Here is a 24,167-nt window from a genome sequence, read left to right as displayed (position 1 = left end):
GTCTAATCCTGGTGCTTTACCAATTGAAAAGTTGGATATGCCAGTTACTAATTCACTAAGTCAGGGAGGATCATCAAGTGAGTTGTTGATTGGTACTAGAAATGCAATGACTTTGGCACTGATGTTTGATGGGTAGTTGAGGACGGTGCTGAATCGAGTACATTCAGAATGAAAGTGTTCTGGGACATTGGTGGTAAACGTGATATATGTATATTATGCATTTACATATCTAGAAGAAGCAACATTTGTGAAAGAAATTTAAGCAGGGAGAGTCAAATCAAATGCTAATAAATCCAACCAACCTGAGGGAGCTTTCTCATGAAATATCACATGACTGCAAGTGGAACATCTGAAAGACATCTTGCAACTCTGGGTCTAGTCATAGAAAAAAAGTATCTTTTAGAAAAAAATATTAAAAAAACAACTTTTCAAAGTAGCACAGCTACAGCAGTCTAAGATGTCAGGTAATAAAGTAGCACAGCTACAGCAGTCTAAGATGTCAGGTAATAAAGTAGCACAGCTACAGCAGTCTAAGATGTAAGGTAATAAAGTAGCACAGCTACAGCAGTCTAAGATGTCAGGTAATAGAGTAGCAAGTGGACGTTGTTACACTTCATAACCTAGTTAAGCTTCTTTATTGTGTTTCATTTATTACAAACAAGAATCAGTTGAAATGCTATGCGGATTTTTGTGATCATTCATTTGTATAAAATTTATACAATTCTAGATAGCACATTTCAAGATTTGTGAAAATATCTTCTTGAACAAAACTTTTGGTGACTGTGACCGGGGTGGCACCTGATTCTTTCATGTTTTCACTGCATTCTTTAAACAATTTTACACAATACCATTTATGTCATAAACATTATTTAAATTTTGATTTGGTAAATGTGATTAATCTAAATGTTTGCAGTGAATTAACAAATCAGAATGTTATTCAAAAAAATTATTTTACAATCAAATATTGTGTAAAACCTCAGCTTAATCTCTAAGTGGGACATATTGAATGTTAGATTGTTTTACAATGGAAGGGCTTCTTGCTGAAGTTATCTTGTTGTTTTTTTTTCAGATATCCCAGAGTCCACCTAGCACTGGTTAATGTGGACATTCATTGAGATGTAAAAGTAATTTGTCATTGTGATGGCATGATAACACCTTAGTTAAACCTTAGCTACAGCAACATACCTTAGATTTTACAGGGGTAAATTACTTTATTTATTATCCAAGTATTAACCCACCTTTGTAGAACATATATAGTTGGCTCCTTCTTCCTTTGGCTTCTTTTTAGCTGAATGGCGAAGTGAAATTTTTCTTTTCTTGGTTTTGCGTCTAATTACAATGTGCTCTTTTTCAAAATTTTCTTCATCAGGGTCTTCTACAAATGAGGACAAAGGGGAAGTTCCTGGTGTTTTAGGACTTGCTTCAGCTGTAGGTTTGCTCTTAGATTTCTGTGGTGTTGCCTCACTTGTAGACTTATTCTCCGGTTTATGTAGGATGGAAATATTTGAATCAATTGCAGTGTTACTGTTATTAGATTTCTGTGGTTTTGGAAGTTGAGATATTTCTTCTGGTTTGTCTTGACCTAACACAGGAACAATGCGAGTCTTAAAAAGCCTTCTTTTGTTTCTTGGAAGAACACGAGGTGATTCAGCAAAAGATGCACTTGTAGGTTGGTGCACTATGGGATTAGACTTGACTTGATTGGGTGAGGAATTATCAAGACCGTTAGATGCATTAATTTTAGAGATAGCTCCAATCAAGTGACTTTGGCTGCTTTCTATAGATTCAGTGGAAATTTGTATTTTATTTGGAGAGTTTTCAAATGATGAAGTTACAGCAGATGATATTAATGACAAAGGAACTGTAGCAAGTTTGATTGCAGAATAAACTTGAGATTTGCTTATAGAGTTCACATTTTTTTGTGAAGGACTGTAGGAGACTGTTGAGTTGATAGCTGGATCTTGAAGATATAGTTTTTTAGCAAGATCTGATGTTGAGGCAGAGAGACTTTTATCTCTGATGGAAGAAACATCTTCACATGGCATACTTTCAGCAGCTTTAGCTTTATCCACTAGAGACTGTGTTTCTTCTTCTGATATTTTAGATATTTTGGCAGTTGGCCTTTGACCTAGTGAGGTCGGGGGTTCAACAATATAAACAAGTCTTTGTTTATTGGAAAGGGGAAGACGTAGGTTTCCCCCAAACAGAGAACGAAGTATTTCAGGAATTTCAACCACCTTTGCAGTTTCTCCATTGGTTGCTTTTTCTGTAATAATGCAAAGCTGAACAATGTCAGAAGTGTCAATTTTTTTCTCAAGAATGTATGCAGGAGTTAAGGACACTTGCTTAGCTGTTTCATTATCAACATTATTACTTGTCTTTGATGGAAGAGTATTATTGTTAATGTGACTGGTTTCAATGGAATGACTAGAATTGTTACTCAGAGCTTCCTTGTGAGAAGTGTCACTGTCAATGACTACTGGGGCTTCTCTGGAACAACCTGCTGCTCCACTGAGCTTGGGGCTCTGCAGGCTGTGTATAGGATGAACATGTTTTTGATTGGGCATGAAACAGCTGAGACCATTGACTTTGGAGGTGATGGAGTTGGTGTCTCCTTGACTGGACACATTGACTTTACTACTTTCCTTTGATGGCTGTTTATATTTTGCTGGAAATGGCTTCATCACACTAAATATGGAGAAATTGGACTGGAAATATACAGAATATTTGACTGATAGTTAAATAATCACAAAACAGTATTAAGCTTCAATTTAGTTATGTTGTGTGGTTACTGTGTGGCTCAGAATGGAAGGAGGGGTACAAGTAGAAGGAAAAGGTGGAGTAATTTTGGTAGAAGACAATTTAACTAAATAAGAATTACACATTGACCTATGTATCTATTTATTACCTAGTAATGTAGTGTCTACATTTCACCAACAAAATAAAATTGATGACATATATTTTCTGCCATTTTCATTTTTGATTAAAGCTCTTTAAGTAATTTTAACATAACTACAGTACAGAGAGACAGTAACAATTCATATAATTAATTGTCTAGTACTACACTTGTTACTGCTTCCATTAATATTTTTGGTTAAGGGTAACCTTTAGATATCTAGGATACATTAACTTTTTAACAGTCCTTGTTAAAGCACTATGGCAAAAATTATCCTTTCCATTTTTTCCCCCCAAATTTGTACAAGCTTATTTGACATTTTTTTATATAGATAAGTGATGTAAAGAGAATTTGAAAAGATAAGTGATACAAAAGAAGATTTGAAAAGATATGTGATCCAATAGAGAATTTGTATAGATAAGTGATCTAATAGAGAATTTGTATAGATAAGTGATCTAAGAGAATTTGTATAGATAAGTGATCCAATAGAGAATTTGTATAGATAAGTGATCTAATAGAGAATTTGTATAGATAAGTGATCCAATAGAGAATTTGTATAGATAAGTGATCTAATAGAGAATTTGTATAGATAAGTGATCTAAGAGAATTTGTATAGATAAGTGATCTAAGAGAGAATTTGTATAGATAAGTGATCTAAGAGAGAATTGGTATAGATAAGTGATCCAATAGAGAATTTGAAGATAAGTGACCTAATAGAGTATTAAATCTCAGGAGGGATACAATGTTCACTGAATCTTACTTTATCTGGCAGTGATAATTGTTGAGCTGTGACTGGAGTGGGTGTGGTGACAGAAGCGCAAACAGTGTGGTTGACAGGCACTTCTCTGAGTGGTGATGAGATGTTTGATGCCTCCAGCATACTAGAGTTAGCACTGGAAGATTAACAACAAGAAATAAATATCTGTATGGAAATAATTAAATGTTAGCCTCCAGACTGGAATTAACCCTTGACCTGTGCATTAGAAATGGAACACCTGCCTCTGACAGCTGACGCACTACTTATCACATTTTTTTCTGACACATTCTGAGAATTAATGAAAATCAGGCCAGTTTAGTTTTCAATCAATTTCAAAAACTTCCTTTATGTATACTGATTTTCCAGTCAGTTAGGCTAGACATGCAGGTCTGACATAAAAACATGGAGCTAGACATGATATCTGCAGGTCTGACATAAAGACATGGATCTAACTCTTACTGCCACCCTTCCCTATCCCCTGGTACAGGCTTCAAACAAGTTACAATAAAGCAGCAGTGTAATATGCAGATTAATGTTTTTTTCTTCTAGCCAGCGGTTTTGTTGCTGAGCTGCTCTTTAGTAGTCTGTGCCAAGGAAAAAGTAGAATGTTTTTGTTTTTTTTCAGTTATTCAGCACTGCTGTACAGAGTGTTGGTTATGTTGAGTTGTAGTAGAATCTGCTTAAGTTGAACAATCCAATAGGATATGATTCACAGTTTTGTATGGTTGGTCGCAGTGTGTACAGAGAGGTGGGTGATAGGGATTTATTGCATTTATTTCCAACTGTAATGTGACATATTACATTTTGGTATTTTATGATGGATTATTATGACTAGTGTTGTCAATTCACTTGGGATAGATAAGATGTTGCTATTCACTGCTTGAAGAGTGGATTGAGAATCTGGTTGTGCTTGGGTTTTGTCATAGAGCTTGTTTTCAGTTGTCTGCAATGCTAGAGTGAAAGCTTCGATTTTGGCCTGGAAGTTTGAACAGCAATCACCACAGGGTGCACTTCTCTTGAGGTGCTTATTTTCAGGAAAGATCAGGAGGACAACAAAACCAGCAGCTTTTGCAGCTAAGACAAGATGGTAGAAAAGTAACTATGACTGTGGCTTGGCACAACTATGCACCCTAAAAAAATTTAAATAATGCAAAGTGGGGTTAAAAACATAATGGAACACAATCTGAGTCATATTAAAGTAAGCATAACAGTATACAGAACAATCAAATATAGAAAATAGATAATTTTTAAAAAACTATTACTAGAACTGACAATGTGTTTACCTTGTTTCTTTATCAGCACTAACTCTGGTAGCAATGAATTGAGTCAGTGAGTCCATGGCTAGAGCAAAATTATGATGAGACTGAATTTTGGTTCTCACCCATTTGGATAAACCTGTTAGGAATTGCATGCATGAAGTCATTCTATGTTTATGATTAACAATTACACACAGGAAAAAAAAAGTTTGAGATCAATGATATTTTAAAACTAAAAATTAGCTTAAAATTGTTTAAAACTCACCGGTACAATATTTCTGTGGGTCTCTAACAAATCTTTCATCTACAATAATGAGAGCTCCCCAGTCATTCCTGTTTTGGAAAATTAATTTCAACAGTCAGACAAGCTCAGACAAACTGGTCTGTGATGTGGATGTCCAGACAAACTGGTCTGTGATGTGGATGTCCAGACAAACTGGTCTGTGATGTGGATGTCCAGACAAACTGGTCTGTGATGTGAATGTCCAGACAAACTGGTCTGTGATGTGGATGTCCAGACAAACTGGCCTGTGATGTGAATGTCCAGACAAACTGGTCTGTGATGTGGATGTCCAGACAAACTGGTCTGTGATGTGAATGTCCAGACAAACTGGTCTGTGATATGAATGTCCAGACAAACTGGTCTGTGATGTGAATGTCCAGACAAACTGGTCTGTGATGTGAATGTCCAGACAAACTGGTCTGTGATGTGGATGTCCAGACAAACTGGTCTGTGATGTGAATGTCCAGACAAACTGGTTTGACTACTTAAAACAAAAACTATTTCAAGCAAGGATGTGATTTATTGCTACAAAACTTTGTTTATACAAAAGCATATGCTAGTGAAACAAGAGAAAAACAACAATAACTAATTAATGGCGTCCCATTAACACTACCAGACTAGTGGACCGCTGTTTCATTAATTTCCTTAATGGCCGCTATGCCAATGGACGTCTTTTTAAGAACTTATCTATTTCATAAAAAAAAAAAGTCAAAATGAGTCAGAATATAAAAATAACCAACTAATCGAAATTAAACTACATCTGTAGCTTTGCAAACAGCTGGGCCCATGTGTTTACATTGAATTAGTGTGGTTTTACATGACAATTTGAAATAAACATGAACCAGGCATGCAAAGGCTAGGTTTAGGCTTGTAATAAGCCTAAAGTTGATTGATATTTTAGTTGATTCAAACTCTTGGAAGTAAAAATTGTATAAAGAATAATGTTTTTACTTCCATTTAATGATACTGTGAGAGATTGATAAGAAAAAATCGTGAATTTCATTAGATCTGGAGCTTTAAATATATTAAGTAAAGAGGGTGGGGGGGTGGCCCTCAGGAGCATAGGGGACAGTTTCTTTCAAGGGCTAAGGGCTAGTAGGGTTAAAAGTAACTGAGAAGAAATTTTGGTGTCAATCACTTTAGCCATATAAGGAGCAAGTTTATAATGTTAATCTGTGGCCAATTGTTTAAGGATGACCTTGTTCAACAGGAGAGGAAGAAAGGAGTGAATAATGGTTCACACATTTGCTTCAACAATTCATTCCTGTTTACAGCAAACCATTTTTAGTGAGAGGGTGTCAGTGAAGCAGTTGATTGAGAATCATTTGTTGGGGAAAACATTGTTTGGTGAAACCTGTCAGGAAATGATTGTCTAGATTGAACTAGAAATAAAAACCCCACAAAAAAAAAACAGGAGGAAAAGGGCAAGATAAAAAAAAAGTACAGCTCTACAGATCATGCATAACCTATCATGTCTTGTTGACAGAATCTAAAAACCCTAGGGAACACATAAAACAATGTCTAGTAAGTAGTAATAAATCACATGGGCAGAAATTGTCAAGAATAATCACCTGTGACGAATGCACCGTCCTAAAGCTTGGTTGAGAGCCCTGAATGCTTGTATCTCATACCACTGATGACCCCCAAGTAGACCTCGTGAGTGTTTATGAGTCTCATTGTAGTTTCGTTTCTGTTCAACCTACCACAAAACAAGAAAAACATTAAAAATACTTTTTTTTAAAAGACAATACAATGCAACTTATAGAGCGATTGTTTTTCTCTTAAAAATACATGAATGTTAGATTATAAAACAATGGAACATTTTTTTTACCCGGCCCCCTACCCCCTTCTCCCAGAGATAGAACCCTGGTTAAGCAAATGTATAGATCTAGTAAACTTTATACTATTCCAATGATAAGCATTTAAATCTAGACTTAGAAGATCATATGCAAAAACAAAATTTTCCTGAACATTAATTATTAAACTCTTGAATCAATAAAGCCTTGCATCAGAAATTACTGAAGGCAATAGTTCTTTCAAGAACGTGATAGTCCTTTGAAAACCGATGTAGGATTTAGACCTAGATCTCTAGCCTAATTTTAATTAATTTCATTTGTAAAATGATAACAGTCAAACTAGATTTTTCCCTGTGTGGCCAACGAGCTAGTAATTCTTTTCTCAGCGATATACATCAACTGTTTAATTTGTAGAAAAATTTTTAGAGCCATTTTTGAGATCAGCATCGAGGTTCACCTGCCCTCCATGAAGTTCTGACTTGAATAGAGGTATTACTAAACAACATTTGGTTTCAAAATCATGATTAACTAGTCTCTCAAAACAGTTTATCTCAATCACTGGTTCATAGACTATCTTGAAGGTGGTCCACATGCTAATGTTTAAATACAAATTAATAAGAGATCAATAACAATTTGTGTTTCCTTGTGGTCTAAGACATAAACTTAACTGAAACAATCCATTGAGAAACATTGCCTTAGACAAAGTGTGCAGTTTGTATTCTATTGCTGCTATTTGAGCATGTATGAGGCCTACATCAATCCTTATTTCAGAACAAAGCTTCAAGTTTGTATTTACCTTAGACTAATTACAGTGAAGTTGATTTAGGCATTATATAGTTTTAGAGAAATATAGAAACTAATCTTAGACTAACAACAGTGAAGATTTTGGCAATATACAGTTTTAGAGAAATAAATAAACTAAACATTTCTTCTGAGAGTAAGCAACAATATTTAGATTTTAATGTGAATGGGCATTACTTACTTGGACATCCTTAAAGTTAGGATACGGTATACCAACCTGTACAAAACAAATATATATATATATATATATACATAATTTTAGTTTATATTTTATATTTACATTTACATACTAACAACAAAGTCGACAATTAAACTTGAAGTGAATCCTTATCATACAACGCAAGCAAAATGAAATAGAAAACACAAGACTCTACAAAGAATTTGATTTTAAGGCTGATATAACACTATACAATAATCAAACCAAAACATTCTTTTTATTAAGTAGATGTGAAGTATGTAAATAATTTGACAATATATTGTTTATAAATAACCTCTTTTATCTTTTAAAATTCTGGTATTTGATAAAACACACAAGGTTTTTAATCTATTTTGTTTTAAAAAATTATTTTACTTTATAAAGCAAAATGATGACAGACATTTTCATGTCCCAACTATTTCACTTACTTCAATAAGGAAGCACAGTGAAAAAGAGGAGAAATATTTACTGCTGTGAAAAAATATAGATATCACTTACAGTGATCACAGCCCTAGCAAAGTTGTCAGCAAAGTCCAGACCTTCACTCACTTTGCCCCTGCAAACAGCAAAAAATATAGCACCAGTGACACTGTCCCCCTCTTCATCTTCATCTGTGGATAGAGAGTTAACTTTGCAGAATTTGGGATGAGAATTACATAGTTGTATTTCATCAACTCAATCTAAACGCATTACTAAATATCAATAAAGTAATCTATAGTTACCATCTGTAGAGTCACTACTTCCCGACCTTAAAGCCTCATAAAAACTTAGCATCTGTCCTTCAAAATCCACTTTGTCAGAACCTCTGGGCTCAACAATAATTTTCTTCTTACTGGCCAGTTTTTTTAAAAGTCCAATGTTCTAAGATATAAATTTAAAAAATGAAAGTTTAAATATAGTACAGTGTATTAAATCATTGAATTTAAGAATGTGCCTAATTTTTAAATTTTAGATCTTCAAATCCTACTGTTTCTATATGAGGACAACAGAATAAATAGTTGATTGGTTGTTATGCACCAATCCTCTCTTAGGTCATTCAACATTCTTTTTGAGTATGTCTAAGACAGTCCTAACACCATTTTACCAATCAATGTCAAGTTTAGCAACAATGTTTAGAGATATAAAAGAAATAATTTTTGTACTTGCTTAGAAATTCAAAGAGTTGGTTGAACAATAATTTTGTTGTTTGAACTGAAGAGAGTTTAATATTGAACAATTTGCATGGGGAGTTGAATGAATATTATTGAAGCTTTTAACCTTCTACAGCTGATGGTTCTATAGCATGATTATTTCACTAGATTCATTATTATTAATAAAAATATTTGAAATAAACTAAGTAAGGTGATGGCTTTTCTGATCATATGTCAAATATTTTGTTAACCCTAAGGTTCCAGTCTTCAGGTGTTAACTATAAAACAAGCCATCGTCCCATACTTTGTCTCTCCTTGTTAGCTTTGCTTTTAAGGTGACAGCAAGAGGCATTAAAAAGTTTCCCTTTCAGACCTTGCGAACTATAGGGCAGTTGATGTCAAGATTATCTGTTTCTTTGACCACAGTTAACAAGCAGGGTGTCAAGTGGCCAGCACAATGACCAACTGCATTTACTTTCCACAACTTAAGTTAGGTACCCAAAGATTGAGTTGGGTGGACTCAGGGTTGCCCTTAAAATCCCAAAATTCTGCCATCACCAAGATTCAAACCCAGAAACCAAGCACTTTAACCACTCAGCTTTAGTCTCTCTACAAACTTAGCACAGATAATGTTTGCAGATGTTCGGTTTTAAACAATTTCAAGGAAGTTTTTCTTTCCAATGTCTGTTGATCAAAGCACACGACATTGATTGCTTATAGTTTTGTCTTGAGACATTCAAAAAGTAAAGAGAGAAAATAAAGTGTCCATTACCTCCCATCTATTCATGAGCTTCTCTAGAACTTTGTATGATGGTAAGAAACACAGCACACCATGGGGCACAATCTAGTTGGGATTATGAAGTACAAATATCAATTAATACTAAAAATAATACAGAATTCCATTTCACTATAAAACTAGTTTCAAAATGGTAAGGTTTACATTTACCAATGTAATTGAACTGAATATTTATCAGCATGTAACATTACTTAGTGATGATAGTACAGTGATCTACTTACTTCACAAACTTTTAAAACCAGGCCACCCAGTTCATCCTGAAACGCAAATGTTTCCAGGTTTCGAAAGACTGCCTGCAGCTTGTTGCCAGATGGGCCTGCTCCGATTGTTCCAACCCAAACCTGAGAAAAAGTAAATAATTTAAACTTTGAGTAAATATATTAGTACATTATTAATCTAAGGATGACTACAACTTCGAGTCAAGCAATAGTTTGTTTTGAAATAGATATCAAATATATAGGTATGCGAATCAGATTTTCACCTCTCTTTGTTCACAGAGTTTGGGTCTTTAAAGTATTGATAAAACAACTAGAATGATTTTTTCTTAGAACAGGAAGAAGCTTTAAAGTGTTTAAATGTTATAGAAAGTAAAAGAATTACAGACAACTGGTTAAATACAATGCTTAATTTATGATTTTATTTTTAAGTTAAAGATTAATTCAGTTAAATCTTGTAAAATTACCGAAAAAAATTAAAGTTAATTCGACCAGCTAGTTGTTACAACCAAAAGAGTTGTGCCCGATTTGGTCCAATTAACCAGAGTCAACTGTACATCCAAATACTGAATGAAAAACTTTCTAACTTCACACATTGCACAATCTAGCACTACAACACTATAGTTCAGTAGAAAGTAACTTTTATAGGTAGATGAAAAAAATGTGTCTGTGTCCCAAACTTTGTCAACATCCATACTGCTAGTTTCTCAACCATTGTATTTCAGTTTGTGTTACCAATATTTTCTGCTACAAAGAAATATATGAAGTCACCTGTGAATCTTTAATAACATGGTTGGCCTCTAGCTGGATGCTAAAGTTGAGCCCAAGCTCAGATTGGAAAGAGGTCAGAGGTGACAGTGTCCCACTGGTTAGAATTATGCTACGAGTCTCTGAGAAATCAGAAAATGCCTGAGGAAAAACAAGAATTTGATGTGCAGGTTTTTTTTTCTTATACTAGACACTTACATCTACAGGTTGACCTTTACATGACAGAGTACTAGCACATTTAAAATGATTTTATTTACCATGTACTTTAATGTAATAAGCTTTAAGTTTTGTTAAATGGATGGCAATGTCTTTGATTTAAAAAATTAAGGATAAGCTAAGTGTTTCACATGGCCACATAAACCAAGTTGTGACCGGCATATTTTCCATCATCTGATGCAGACAAAACCATTGTCCACAGGGGTCTATTTAGGTTTTCTTTATCTCTTCTGTGCCTGTCTTCTATAAGGGCTTTTCTTTGGGCCTCAAATGTGTGTCCTGTGGCCTTTGCCAGAGCGCTTCAACTGTCTCTTTCTGAGGCCATCTCCTGACAAATACTTTCCTCTATGTCAGTGAAGGCACCTAAGTTGAACTTTATAGCACTTATGAGGTGCACCTGTTACACCTTCCTCCTATAAGCTCATCAAAAAAAAAATTTGCAGCTGTCGAATAGTAAGTAGTACTTCATAACTGTCCACAACAGCTTCCAGCAGAACACGATTATTTGTAAGGTACTCCAGCCAGCATAGACCCATTATGGAGAAGAGGCCCCTTTGATTCAAGTGTAGGGGAGCCTTGATGCCTTCTACAGAACACGCAGGTATCAGAGCCATATTAATAAGTATGTGATGTGGTTAGTGATTACCTTTACATCCAAATAATGTCAGGTTTAGTTTAGTGAATTAGTATAATAAACGACTACAGTGGCTTATTTTTAAAATCCAACTGAGACAGAGTTAGGAAAAATAAAAGATTCAAAATATTTTATCTGGGAATTTTCATAAGATTAAAACTGATCTTGAGTTCAGTTTGTAAAATCAAATATGTTTTTTCTTTACATGTCAATCTCCATGATAATCTGGGAATCCCCAGATTGCAATATGAAAGGTGAATAATATAATATCAGAACAGAGACACAAGACAGAAATCTATATACTACAATTTTAAAGTCTTTGAAAGCAACTTACAACCCCAGGATTCATGCACCAGAAATTGAAGGTGTAAGTTTCTGTAGCTTTTCTGCTCTGGTTACCACCTGCAGACACAAAGACGAAAGCAAATCTTATTTCATTGAGAAGCTTATGTATTCTGTACTATAATAATTCAATCTCAAAGCCTAGCATTAAATATAGTCTAAACACAATTACCTTTCTTTGAGTTGAGCCACTGATTATCTTGCTGAGTATACAGAAAATAAAATAACAAAATATTTAAATACAATAAACTGATAAACTATATTACCAAAAAAAACAACAACCATTTCTTAGAATATTAAGCACATTTATAACTAATGTATATGTCTAGAGAGCAAATTTAACAATGGCTAAAAATAAATACCATCATTTTGGGTACCATAAAAATTGACCTGATGATGGCCTTTAAATGGTACATAAGTATGTCAACCTGATTTAACCATTTTATTTTGACATATAGATCATTATGTAAGTCAAACTCTATATGTGATAGCTTCTAAAAGCATGGGACCTCCATTATGATGACAGATTTACGAAAGTGTAAAAATGTAGCCATAAGCATTACAGACTATTTTTTGTGTGAAGTGTTGTATTTTTGTAGTTAGGGGTGTTTTAGTTTGTCACTGTAGTCTGGGCTATTCTAATCCAGTTTCTGTATTCTTCTTCTAGTATAATGGTGTGCAGGGAAACAGTCTCAAATTTATTACAATTGTAGCTATGTCATAACTTACTTCTGCAAACAAGTTGTTTCCTTGTTTAGCAAGGATAAAAATAGAGTTATTTAACACTAAAATAGTTCCCAGATACAAAACTTCCCCAAAATATTGTTAGTTTTTAAAGATAGTCAACATACAAAAACATAATTAAAAAAACAAACAAACAGCAACTCACGTGTGTAAAAACATATTCATACGACTGGACTAAAGATGCCCTAGAAGAAAAAAAAAGCTTGCATAAATAAGTAATTTACACAAAGATTAATTTCTTTAACTGAAAATGTAATATGTCAAAAAACTGTTATGAAGAAAGAGGAGTGGAGGTATGAGAACTACTCCCACAGCAGCCTGTGAAATAGACTCCAATATTGAACCTCTTAAGTTAAGGCGCAACAGAGCAGCATTAGAAGCTATTGAGAGATACAGAAAGTTGGAGGACTATCATCCTAATAAATTACTAACACAGAGAAATAGGAAAAACAACCAAAAAAAAGCAAAGGACTTTGATCCAACTTACTGACGAACTAGCACTAAAACACCACCTACCCAATAACAGAGAAAAAATTACCAGATTTTCAAACCTAACGCCCGGACTAAACTACAAACAACCAACCATCAAAACACATTTACTAAATAACACCTTAACAAAAGAATCAAATCCGCTGGAGCTCAAAGTAGGCACGCTTGAAACAATTGAAAGCTATCAAAAAACAGCTATCCATATATATATATATACAGATGGATCGGCTTCCAAAGCCACCACCAATGCTGGTCTTGGTGCCTTCCTGGTCTTCCCTAAAAAATAAATACTTTGAGATAAGTGCACCCTGTGGCGATTACTGCTCAAACTTCCAAGCCGAAATTGAGACGATTACCATAGCACTCCAGACAGTGGAAAACAAATTATATGAAGGAGTGCAACCACTATCAGATATTGTTGTCTTTACAGACTCCCAATCTACTCTGCAAGCACTTAACAGCAGCACCTCAAACAGCCCAAGAGAATTGACAACACTATTTGTGATAATCCATCAGATGATATCAAAATTAAATATCAATATCACACTACAGTGGATCCCTGGACACATTGGCACCATGGGAAATGAAAAGGCAGATAAGCTATCAAAGGCAGGTTCATCTATGGAACAACCAGATAGACCTGTTAACTACCTCACCCTAAGGTCAATGTTAGTCAACAATCACAAAGAGGAGTGGCTCAACCAATGGGCATCAGGAAACACAGGCAGAGCCATGTACAAAGAAATGACTACACCTAACAAACTGGATAGTATTAACTTCCTCCCCCGCAAAGAACAAACTACAATTTTCCAACTAAGAACAAAAGACACAAAACTATTAATTGACCACCTGAACAAAATAAACTCCACACAACTCCCCCTCTGCAGACACTGCGCCCACCCCTTTGAAACCGTAAACCATAACCTCTTTGAATGCCCCTCCCTAATCCACCTTAGGCAGACCCTACTTCCACTACAGCCCAACATAACCAACACCCTGTACGGCAGTGCTGAACAACTGAAGAAAACAGCACACTTTTTTTCCTTGGCACAGTCTGCAAAAGAGCTCACAGCTCAGCAGCAATAAAGCTGGCTAGAAGAAGAAGAAGAGTGTTAAATCTCTAAGAGAATGTTTTGGGATTACAGATCATCAAATGTTATTTTTTAAATAGGCTGACAAGTTGTGTCAACCTCCATCCTGCTATATTTATATGTAATGTCTGTTCTTTTGTTTCTGTATGGATTGGTGAAGATCCAAGCCCAAATCCCCCATAGGACAGCAGGGGATGGCAGAGGACAGAGTTAAAGCCTAAGTTCTATGAGATGACAGTCCAGAGCTCACACCACATGACCAAGCAGCATGTAAGCATAACTTTCAAGTCTGGATTAATAAAGCATTCTTAGTATAATGAAAGTTTGGGAACCACTGTTAAAGTACAAAGCATGAAAAAGTAATATTTTGTGGCTTTGCAGTCTTTTATTTACATTTAGTTTTCCCTAACAAGTATTTTATAGACGGGAAAGTTAATTAATAGCACTAGACAATAGTATTCACACACCACACCTGAAATCGTCCACATATTTCAAATCAGATCTGTAGAGATACTCCAGCACTTGAAAGATCTGAGTCAAGAGACCTTCAGTGGCTGGCTTCATATCAACAACTTCAATGAACCTGGTGGAGTTAGAAGCCTCTTCTTTCCTTTGTTCAGCATCAGCCTTAACTGCAGAGAATGCAGACTGAAAAATTAAACAAATCCAATTTTAAACAGGTAAAAACTATACAGAATGCCTAAGTAGATTTTAAACTTTAAGAATTATTTATCTCTTGAAAATAAAAAATAATAAAATTTTTTACAATACATTATACTACAATAAAATATATACTGAGGCCAAACAAAGTAAGATTATTTGAGGTAAAGCTACATCTCCTTATAATAAGTTTGTTATTCACACATAAAATGTTTTAAAATATTAAATAGAAAAAGAACTAAAATAGAAAATAAATTGTCCATTTAAGATTTAGCAGTTGATGTATGTAGATCAGTGATGCCCAACCTAATTCGACAGGCGGGCCATTTTCGTTTCTGACACTCGTGTCGCGGGCCACATGACCGAAATTGTACAAAAAACTAAATGAAATTGACCTGAAAATTGGATATTTGAAATTGATCTGTTTTTACGCGTTAGGAAATGGCTTCACATCAATTATCATTGTATCTATTTTACCACTGACTCATTTTATGTTTCTTTTTGGTAAATATTCCCATCGATCCTCCAATTTCTATGCGTAGTTTAACAATCTTTTATTCATGGCTCAAAGCAAGTATGGTGTCATATTTGTTTCATAATGCTGTTTATATGTTTACTTTTTTTTAAACAGTGAAACCTTCTTTACAAATCAAATATTTTGGATTATTATTATGTTTTACAAAAAAAAAAGTCAAGATTCTACATTCGAATTCCACTTGTACTTTCTTCTGCTTTCACTTTTCATAAATGTACACATGTTAAATGTCATGGTACCGATCCATTAGAGAATAAGAGAGGGTCCAACGTAGGCAAAGATACATTTTTTCAATCTTTTTTTTTGGAGGGGGGAGGGAGTTTTCTTATGCCGACGGTTCGGATGAAACCACGTCGCGGGCCAGATCTGGCCTGCGGGCCGTATGTTGGGCATCACTGATGTAAATAATTGTGAAATAGGGAATATGAGTGCATCCCAACACATTCTACAACTAAAGCCTGGTACTCATTCTGCTGGGCTGAACCCTAACCCTAACCCAAATCCTGCCCTATCCAATCCCCAGTCGTCCTGTGGGAGGTGTGGACTAGAAAGTAAACTATCTTCAACTCTGAAGGAACATCTGAAATATGTAAATTATTTTACAAAACAAACCCTTAAAATAACAAAAAAAAACAAAATATATTGCTAAAGAAAATGATTGTTTTATTGTATCTTCAATGAATACAAAAATGTATAGCTTCCCTAAAATTTCAATAGTGTGACCATGTACCCAGTACTACTGATAAAACAAGGCCATTATGACTACAGAAATCTAGCTTTCAGTCCCATAATTCATAGTTTCATATGCCTAATATAGATGACCATTATATGTTACCTTTAAATCAGGAAAGTGTTTAGGTCCAAGGCCCAAAGAGTCCAACTGGGCCACAATCTCAAAGGCTGACCAAATCTTGTAAGCTTTGTCAAAGTCCTTCTGTTCCATTTTACTTTTGTTCTCATTAATGAAGTTATTCAATCTGAAAAACTGTCAACCAGGAAAAAAAAATATTTTCTATTTCAAACATCATAACATTATTACAAAAATAAGTGACATTTCTAGGCCTGCATTGGACAAAATTAGAAAAGTTTTGCTTACCACAGCTCGGAGACGTGAGTAATCAGCAAAGTTGATGTTTTTTTCAACTGGAAAAAAAATGTAGATTGTTAAAAACTTTTGTTATAAAGGAAAGATTAACATGTGTGAAGGACTTTACAATATTCTAACTCTTCACTGTAAGAAATAGAAGTTTTATAATTTTCTTCCTTATAAATATATCACATACTGAGTCATTACAATTCTTTGCAGTATGTAAAACACTTGCAATAATAATAATAATAATAATAATAATCTTTATTGTCTGTGATTACATAGAGAAAAAAAAAAACACTTAAGGGAAACTTACTAAGCTCATCAATGTCGCTAATGGCTTTCTCAATACTATCCTGTGAGATACTCTGACTAGCCGCTTCTCTGGCTGCGTCCTCTATATTGTGAGCTTCATCCAAGATAACAATGTGCCCTTTTAAACTTATAGCCATCTTAAAAAAAAACAATCCTCAAAGTAAGTCTAATGTAATAGTTAAAAAAAAAATATATTTGTGCCACAAATTTGGAAAACAACAGAGAGAAGAAATAGAAGGCTCTTATTGATTATGTTAAGAAATGAAACTGTTTTTCTAATTTGTTAATTTTTAAAATTGATTCTTGTGTTGTCAGATAAAAGAAATAGGGGGGTTTGAGTTTTTGGCACATCGGCACAATTTAGGCCATGTCGTTATAAAGGAAATAATTGGGCTAAATTTATGCTTGATTGAGTGTGGGAGAATTAATGTGTACAAACTGTTTACCAGAGTGAGTTGATATAAGCTTTGAAAAAAAAATGAATAATTTCCTTTACTTTGGAATAAAATACTGTATGAAGTGTTCATAAGCTACTTACTGCTTCCCTTACGATGGGATCCACTAAATAATTGTAAGGACAAATTATCAGGTCTGAATCATCTTTAAGTCCTCTTGACAAAAAATATGGACAAGCCTATTATTAAAAACAAATTTACATTAGTCAAACCAATGTACATATTTTGATATTTTGTCTATGTGTAAACTACAGCATTAAAAATAGAATATTTTAAAATTTTGATGCAGCATTTTTGCAGACCTTTTTCTTCTGACAGAGTTGCACCAAATCCTCAATGTCCCAAGCAGAGCTCAGACCAGCAGACTTCAATACACTTTGGGATAACAAACGATTTGTTCCATCTTTAAAACGACATCCAGGTCCCTAGAGATTGATTAAAAGAATCAGAAAATTTAAATAACATTATATCAACAAGATATTTGTTTTGACAATATCCATTAGCAAGATGTATACTATTAGAGTAAGACAAATGTACATAAATAATGTTTTGGTATCACATTCCAGATGGTTAGTCAAACTCTTTTCTTATGTTGTGTGGCTAAGCAGAAAATTCAATAAAATTTGAGATTAACTTAAAACTTATCAGAGTGCACTGACTACACTACAGAAGACCTGCTTTACAAAAAAAAAAATAATAGTTATACAATTTCTTATAAGGGAAACAAACTATCTGAAATAGTAATTTTGATGTGCATTTTGGTCTACGTTCAAAGTTACTGAGGATTATTCTTTATTTTGTGAAGAAATCAAAATGCCCCTGTCTTTAGTAGAGTAAGGTTGAATTATACAGTAGTTTACATAGAGAAAAAAAGAGGAAATAAGGAAAAGTCTGCAAATTAATTATTAAAAATGCCTTTTTTTAACAACGCTAATTAAGATTTTAGAAAATTAAAGTGTCATAAGTACCAACATTTAATAATTCTTTACATCCATCATTTTTGGCTTTCATACGAGACACGTCAGGGTGGATGCAGGTATGTTCTCTACTGCCTAGCACTGTCATTCTGTGAACAACAATGAAACGTTTATTTACTACTATGAATAAATGCCCTGTATTGATTGATAAACTAAATGACAAGTTTCCTTATTCTGAAACTTACTTGACATCATGATACTTGGTCTTTTTCAGCTCCCGCACAATCTGGGCAACTTGCTTGTGAGTGCGGGTACCAAAATAGATTTTTGAAAGTCTGAAAAAAGAAATATAGGCCATTAAAATAAAATATGCATGTAAAACAAAAAATCAAAGGTTTCATATATGTTGTGTTGTATCTATCAATTGTGGGATAAATTATACTACTAAAAAAATGTTCCACTACCAATACAATACAAAGATTATTACAAGGTAGTAACAAGAAATCTTATCTTGATCGTACAATTAAAATTAATTAATTATATCTTCATATGACTTTCAACCACAGAAAGGATTTCAAATACATACTTCACTTCATACGTCATTAACAAATCAGTTTAATTAATAAGCTTACTTGTTTTTTACTTTGCTTTTCCCCTCTGGACTATCACAGGGGCACTGCAGACACTGGTGACATTCTGGCGCTGCAACAGATTTAACATCCTCTACTTTTTTAACGCCCAGAATGGCATCAACAGTTTGTAAAATTTTCTGGAGCCCGTTGTCTTCTGATTTGTCTTCTTCATAGGCTATGCTGACATGTTTCAGTGGATTTTTTTTCGAAGCCTAACAGGACAAGAAAGTAGAATATGTCCAAAAGGGCAAAACATTTTTTCTTAGCATCAACGAAAATTTTATACTTTTTTTTAGCTAATGCTATCATGCATCTATTAGAGCTATTTATTTATTGTTAAAAACAAAGGCAATGTTAACAAACATGTTTAATTGTATAAACAAATTATACTAACGATTGTCCCATAAATAATGAGAGTACCATTAGAAAAGCAAATACACAATACATATCCACCAGCTAGAAAGAACCATACTTACAGGAATATTAAACTTGGTTGCGTTCATTTTAAAATCATCATTATCAATTTCTGTGAAAACAAACAAGCACTATGAAATGTTCATTTTGTCTTACCTCATCTAAGCAAACCATTGTGAGGGAGGTTGCATTAAAAATAAAAATGAACTGCAGTTTTTTTTAAATTAATTATCTGAAAACTCAAAGTCATAGTCTTTATAAGCTAATTTAACATTTGTTAAATTAAAAAAAAATATATTTTATAACATGAATAGAATTGATGTAAAAAAATAATGGAGTGGAAAGATGTTTGTGTTAATTATTTTATTTGCAACCATTACATTAAAATTTTATAGACCCCCCCCCCTGCTTAAAAGCTATTAGCCTCCATTTTGAATTAATTAAGATAAAAATGTTTTTTCTCCAAAACGGCATAATTATAGTTCAACACAGACAAAAAAAGCTAATTATACTCCAACACCGTGGCAGATCTTGTTGAATTACAATTCAGCTTGCAAACTCTTTATGGATTAAGGGTGGGTGGATATGGATATTAAAAATTACTAACAAATTCTCTTTGACAGTTTATGTATATCTTTGAGGAAAAAAAAATGACTTTAGCTTACTGGCCACACAGGGAAAACTGGTTTGACTATTATAACTTTTCAAAATATAATCATCTTAAATTAAAATCAAATTTGGTCTTGAACACACATTAGTGAGAATTCCAGAATATATAAACTAAAGAGTTAATTAAACAAAAAGATGTTCAGAAACATTTCGCGCACTTACGTCTTATGTACAAATCATCAGCTTGGCCAAACCAGTATCTTCTGTACCACATCTAGCTAGATCCAAAATTTTTGTCTACATTACTGTCTTTTAATGTCTGGATCAATATCACCAAATTAAAATTCTATATACTCTGAGTATAGCTTGTTGTTCTGTCTCTCGAAGCATGCATTCTGGTCCAATCAATTTGTGAACTGGATGAAGAGGGAAGGTTTCTGTGCTGCCTTTGGCTCAACAAACACAACTCAGTATACACCAGTATTCAAACTTCAACTCTCTTGTTAGATAGCCAAATGGATTAGGCCACTCACCCTCACATATTATGATAATTAGTGCTATTGCCTAGAAATGAAATGTTTTACCTAAGCACATTTTCGACGGCTCTGGTTGTGTCAAGTCAATCAATGAAGACTTTTTTTCAGTATTAGCCGTAGCTTGTGAGTGACAAGAACATATACAATTTGCTGGAAAAGAAATACATTTTTATATGATATTGAAAAGATAGATATTTATTTTCTCTTATGGTTGAAATGTTCATCAAGAATCATCAACATAAATGGGAAAGCATTAATTTGAAAAATATTAAGACTCAATTCTTCTAACAGAGTAGAAGAAAAAAAAAGAAACAATATGTTTTAGCTTCTAATAGATAACACTGGGAAAATGACTTCCCTATCAGCAAATCCTCAAGCTCTATTTGGAGGATAATGATGTGTGCCTAATAAATATGTCATATTTAAAAAATAATTTTAAGGTAACACATACATTAAATCCTGTAATTTTAAAACAGTCTTGCTCAATGAAAGCTAATTCACAACTCTGTCCTTTTTTTTTTTGGTGCAATGAGCCATTAAATGAAACATACAAACAGAAATCATACTCTTCCACTTAAACAGCTCACATACCTCTTTGTATCTCCTCGTCATCCTCTTTGTCTCTTTTCTCTGTATGAAAAATATATTAAATATGTTAAGCCACAATGTTTCCATTACTACAGGTTGTGAAATATTAACTTTAACCTGACAGAAACCATGCAGCTCTTGAGGGAAGTAGGGTGGTTGGGGGTGGTGCATTTTCCTTTTTAATGACAATAAACATATGAAATATGATATAAATTTAAACGAAATTGACCTCTCAAATTTTGCAATATTTACAAAACCAAGGGCATTAATTAAAATGATGATATCAATGTCATTTAACATACACTTGGTGAAAGAAAACTATTAAGATGCTTCAGCATTACCCAATTTTTTTAAAACTAACTATATATCAGTTTTTGAATTTTTGCAATGAAAAAAATTTAATCAATTCTCTACAAGAAAAAAATGTTTACTTCATAGCTGATCACATGAAAGCAAGAAAATCCAAACATGAAACAATATGCAATGTAGCAAAGACATCAATATAGCTGAAAATAGAGGCATACCTTTCTCTGCAGCTTGCCAGGCTAATGATGAGCACAAAAGTGCCAAACTTTTACCACTTCCTGTGGGACTCTCTAGCAGACAATTCTGTCGACGATCCAAGCCTTTGATAATCTATAAAGAACAATCAAATCGGAAATAAAGAAGCATAATTTTATAAATCAAACTAATGAAAAAAAAACAAAAACTTCTCAAATTATGTTCCAATTAGTGAATAAAGCGTAGGATGGGCGCAAATTATTTAAGAGCAGCTTTTTTATTTAAAAATTATCACGATTGAGATGCTCTAATTAAGTTGATTAACATTTTGTAAGTGGGCACAAAAATAGATTTTATTTTAATTATTTATTTTTAAATTATTTTTTTTTACAAGTTTATCAAGATTTAAATTTGGCTTTAGAATTTAGATATACCCAATAACCTAGATGAAAAACAGAAAACATCTTTGGTAAAGCCAGAGAAAACATCTTTGGTAAAGCCAGAGAAAACATCTTTGGTAAAGCCAGAGAAAACATCTTTGGTAAAGCCTGAGAAAACATCTTTGGTAAAGCCAGAGAAAACATCTTTGGTAAAGCCAGAGAAAACATCTTTGGTAAAGCCAGAGAAAACATCTTTGGTAAAGCCAGAGAAAACATCTTTGGTAAAGCCAGAGAAAACATCTTTGGTAAAGCCAGAGAAAACATCTTTGGTAAAGCCAGAGAAAACATCCCAATTTACACCAGAATTCTATTAACACATCATTACATTTAATAACAGAGATGGGTTTCACAGTCCTGTGTTGACTTAAAAACAAGTTACATTTATTGAGCATCAGTAGTCTAAAAACAGTGTCTAAGCAATAATAATTTCTTTCAGTGGATACCACCTCATTTACAAAATCGACTATCTATTAAGTCTTAAAGTTAACGCTAACTGGTCCCTTTAAAGGAATAACACTATATTATATGTGGAAAGCTGGTACCTTTAAGGGAAAAACGCTATATTATATATATGGAATATTGGTACCTTTAAAGGAATGTTTAAAACTTTATATTTTAACAAACATATTGTAATTATTACTGGTGTTTCATTTCAATACAAGACTAACATTCTTGTATAGCCTTACTTTATCCATCATGGTGAACTGTGAAGGGTAGGGCTTACATGGGAAATACACAGAAATCCCAGATATTTTGTATTCTGTATGCATTCTCTGAAATATAAAATATAGTATTATATATATATATATATATATATATATATATATATATATATATATATATATATATATATATATATATATATATATATATATATATATATATATATATATATATATGCATTCAAACAAAAAAGTAATTTGTTATATTTTTAATATAAAGAAATTTCAAGGTTTATAGATATCTGATAATCTGATTACCAAAATTGATCTTGATGATGATCTATCTAGAAAAAAATTATACAAAAATATTTTTATTTTAAAATTATTTCAATGACAACATATATATATATATATATATAACATATAAATATATTATATTAATACTAGACTTAATATAGATCTAGAGTCTATATTTAATTAATATTATTATTTATATAGGTCTAGATCTAGGATAATCTATATGTAATCTAATATTAATCATTAAATTGATTTTTTTTTGTAGCACTAGATGAGTCTGAGTAGCAGACACAGCAGGTACAGTACTAGATCTAGTACAGTATGAAGGTACTATCTAGAGATGGATCTAAATATATATATAGAATTCTAGATAAATATCTTATATAATACAGACGTTACTTCAAAAAAGGGAAGAAGGAGTATTTACAAATTTGTCCTAGCATATAATATGGGATGTGCCTTTATCTTTGTGTCTGAGTATTAAATTATTTTTTTTTGTATTCAAAGATTATCATGGTTCAGAGTTTTATGTATAATAATAGTTTAAATAGTAGAATACTTAAGTTATAGTTATACTAGATCTATAATTATAATTGCTAAGTTTACTTTTGAGTCTGAGACTATCTGAACTATCTCTAGACTCTAGTACTCTACTCTAGTCACTAGTCAAGTCTAGTCTAGTAACAATCTAGTTAATTCTAGTTCATAGTTCTAGTTTAGATCTAAAAGATGTAACTTATTAACTATCTATGCCATTTTAAGGCGTTTTATGATTTAATTTTCACTCCTGACTGAGGCTGAGGATTCAGTTGATTCAGCCCTTTTTGAAGTTTTTTGGCAGCCTTTGCTTTTTGTTTTTTGGACTTGGCGCGCTTTGAATGTGTGACAGGTGTCCTGTGTGAGGGGTTAAGACTATTAAGAATTAAGACAATTATTAAAGTTAAGTCTAAGTCCAAAACCAGGCATTCTATAATGTATAAAAAAACAACCTTTACTTTCAGAAGTGACGTGAAAGTTAAGTTTAATAAAAGCTCGATCTCTAGATTCTATCTTTGTTTACATTTTACGTACGGATGTAGCACATCAGATACACTCTTCATTGTCTAAAG

The 24,167-nt window shown here is 33.2% G+C and overlaps 1 protein-coding gene across 6 annotated transcripts in view; it reads right to left on the bottom strand.

Moving 5' to 3' along the window:
* LOC106074562 (Fanconi anemia group J protein homolog) overlaps positions 1-24,167 on the bottom strand; it is a 27,401-nt gene extending 3,234 nt beyond the window's left edge. The window contains exons 1-31 of one of the 6 annotated variants that reach the window (XM_056005360.1): positions 24,048-24,167; positions 23,070-23,105; positions 22,786-22,880; positions 21,683-21,794; positions 21,162-21,200; positions 20,619-20,720; positions 19,488-19,537; positions 19,012-19,223; positions 18,625-18,714; positions 18,435-18,528; positions 17,765-17,887; positions 17,546-17,641; positions 17,009-17,144; positions 16,702-16,748; positions 16,441-16,590; positions 14,883-15,058; positions 12,976-13,015; positions 12,259-12,289; positions 12,079-12,146; positions 10,898-11,035; positions 10,133-10,252; positions 9,888-9,959; positions 8,708-8,846; positions 8,484-8,596; positions 7,971-8,006; positions 6,764-6,891; positions 5,175-5,242; positions 4,937-5,048; positions 3,657-3,789; positions 1,239-2,708; positions 303-375 (exon numbers count right to left, since the gene is read on the bottom strand). In XM_056005360.1, the coding sequence (XP_055861335.1) occupies positions 303-375; positions 1,239-2,708; positions 3,657-3,789; positions 4,937-5,048; positions 5,175-5,242; positions 6,764-6,891; positions 7,971-8,006; positions 8,484-8,596; positions 8,708-8,846; positions 9,888-9,959; positions 10,133-10,252; positions 10,898-11,035; positions 12,079-12,146; positions 12,259-12,289; positions 12,976-13,015; positions 14,883-15,058; positions 16,441-16,590; positions 16,702-16,748; positions 17,009-17,144; positions 17,546-17,641; positions 17,765-17,887; positions 18,435-18,528; positions 18,625-18,714; positions 19,012-19,223; positions 19,488-19,537; positions 20,619-20,720; positions 21,162-21,200; positions 21,683-21,794; positions 22,786-22,869 (4,252 nt within the window). In that variant the 5' untranslated portion in view covers positions 22,870-22,880; positions 23,070-23,105; positions 24,048-24,167. The remainder of the gene's footprint in view (positions 1-302; positions 376-1,238; positions 2,709-3,656; positions 3,790-4,936; positions 5,049-5,174; positions 5,243-6,763; positions 6,892-7,970; positions 8,007-8,483; positions 8,597-8,707; positions 8,847-9,887; positions 9,960-10,132; positions 10,253-10,897; positions 11,036-12,078; positions 12,147-12,258; positions 12,290-12,975; positions 13,016-14,882; positions 15,059-16,440; positions 16,591-16,701; positions 16,749-17,008; positions 17,145-17,545; positions 17,642-17,764; positions 17,888-18,434; positions 18,529-18,624; positions 18,715-19,011; positions 19,224-19,487; positions 19,538-20,618; positions 20,721-21,161; positions 21,201-21,682; positions 21,795-22,785; positions 22,881-23,069; positions 23,106-24,047) is intronic. The other 5 variants (XM_056005363.1, XM_056005361.1, XM_056005364.1 and 2 more) reach the window with 5 other exon arrangements.

The sequence above is a fragment of the Biomphalaria glabrata genome, chromosome 12, assembly GCF_947242115.1.
Source record: "Biomphalaria glabrata chromosome 12, xgBioGlab47.1, whole genome shotgun sequence".
In the NCBI taxonomy this organism is placed as follows: domain Eukaryota; kingdom Metazoa; phylum Mollusca; class Gastropoda; family Planorbidae; genus Biomphalaria; species Biomphalaria glabrata.
Note: the sequence above shows the minus strand (reverse complement) of the source record. Positions and strands in the feature narration are given on the sequence as shown.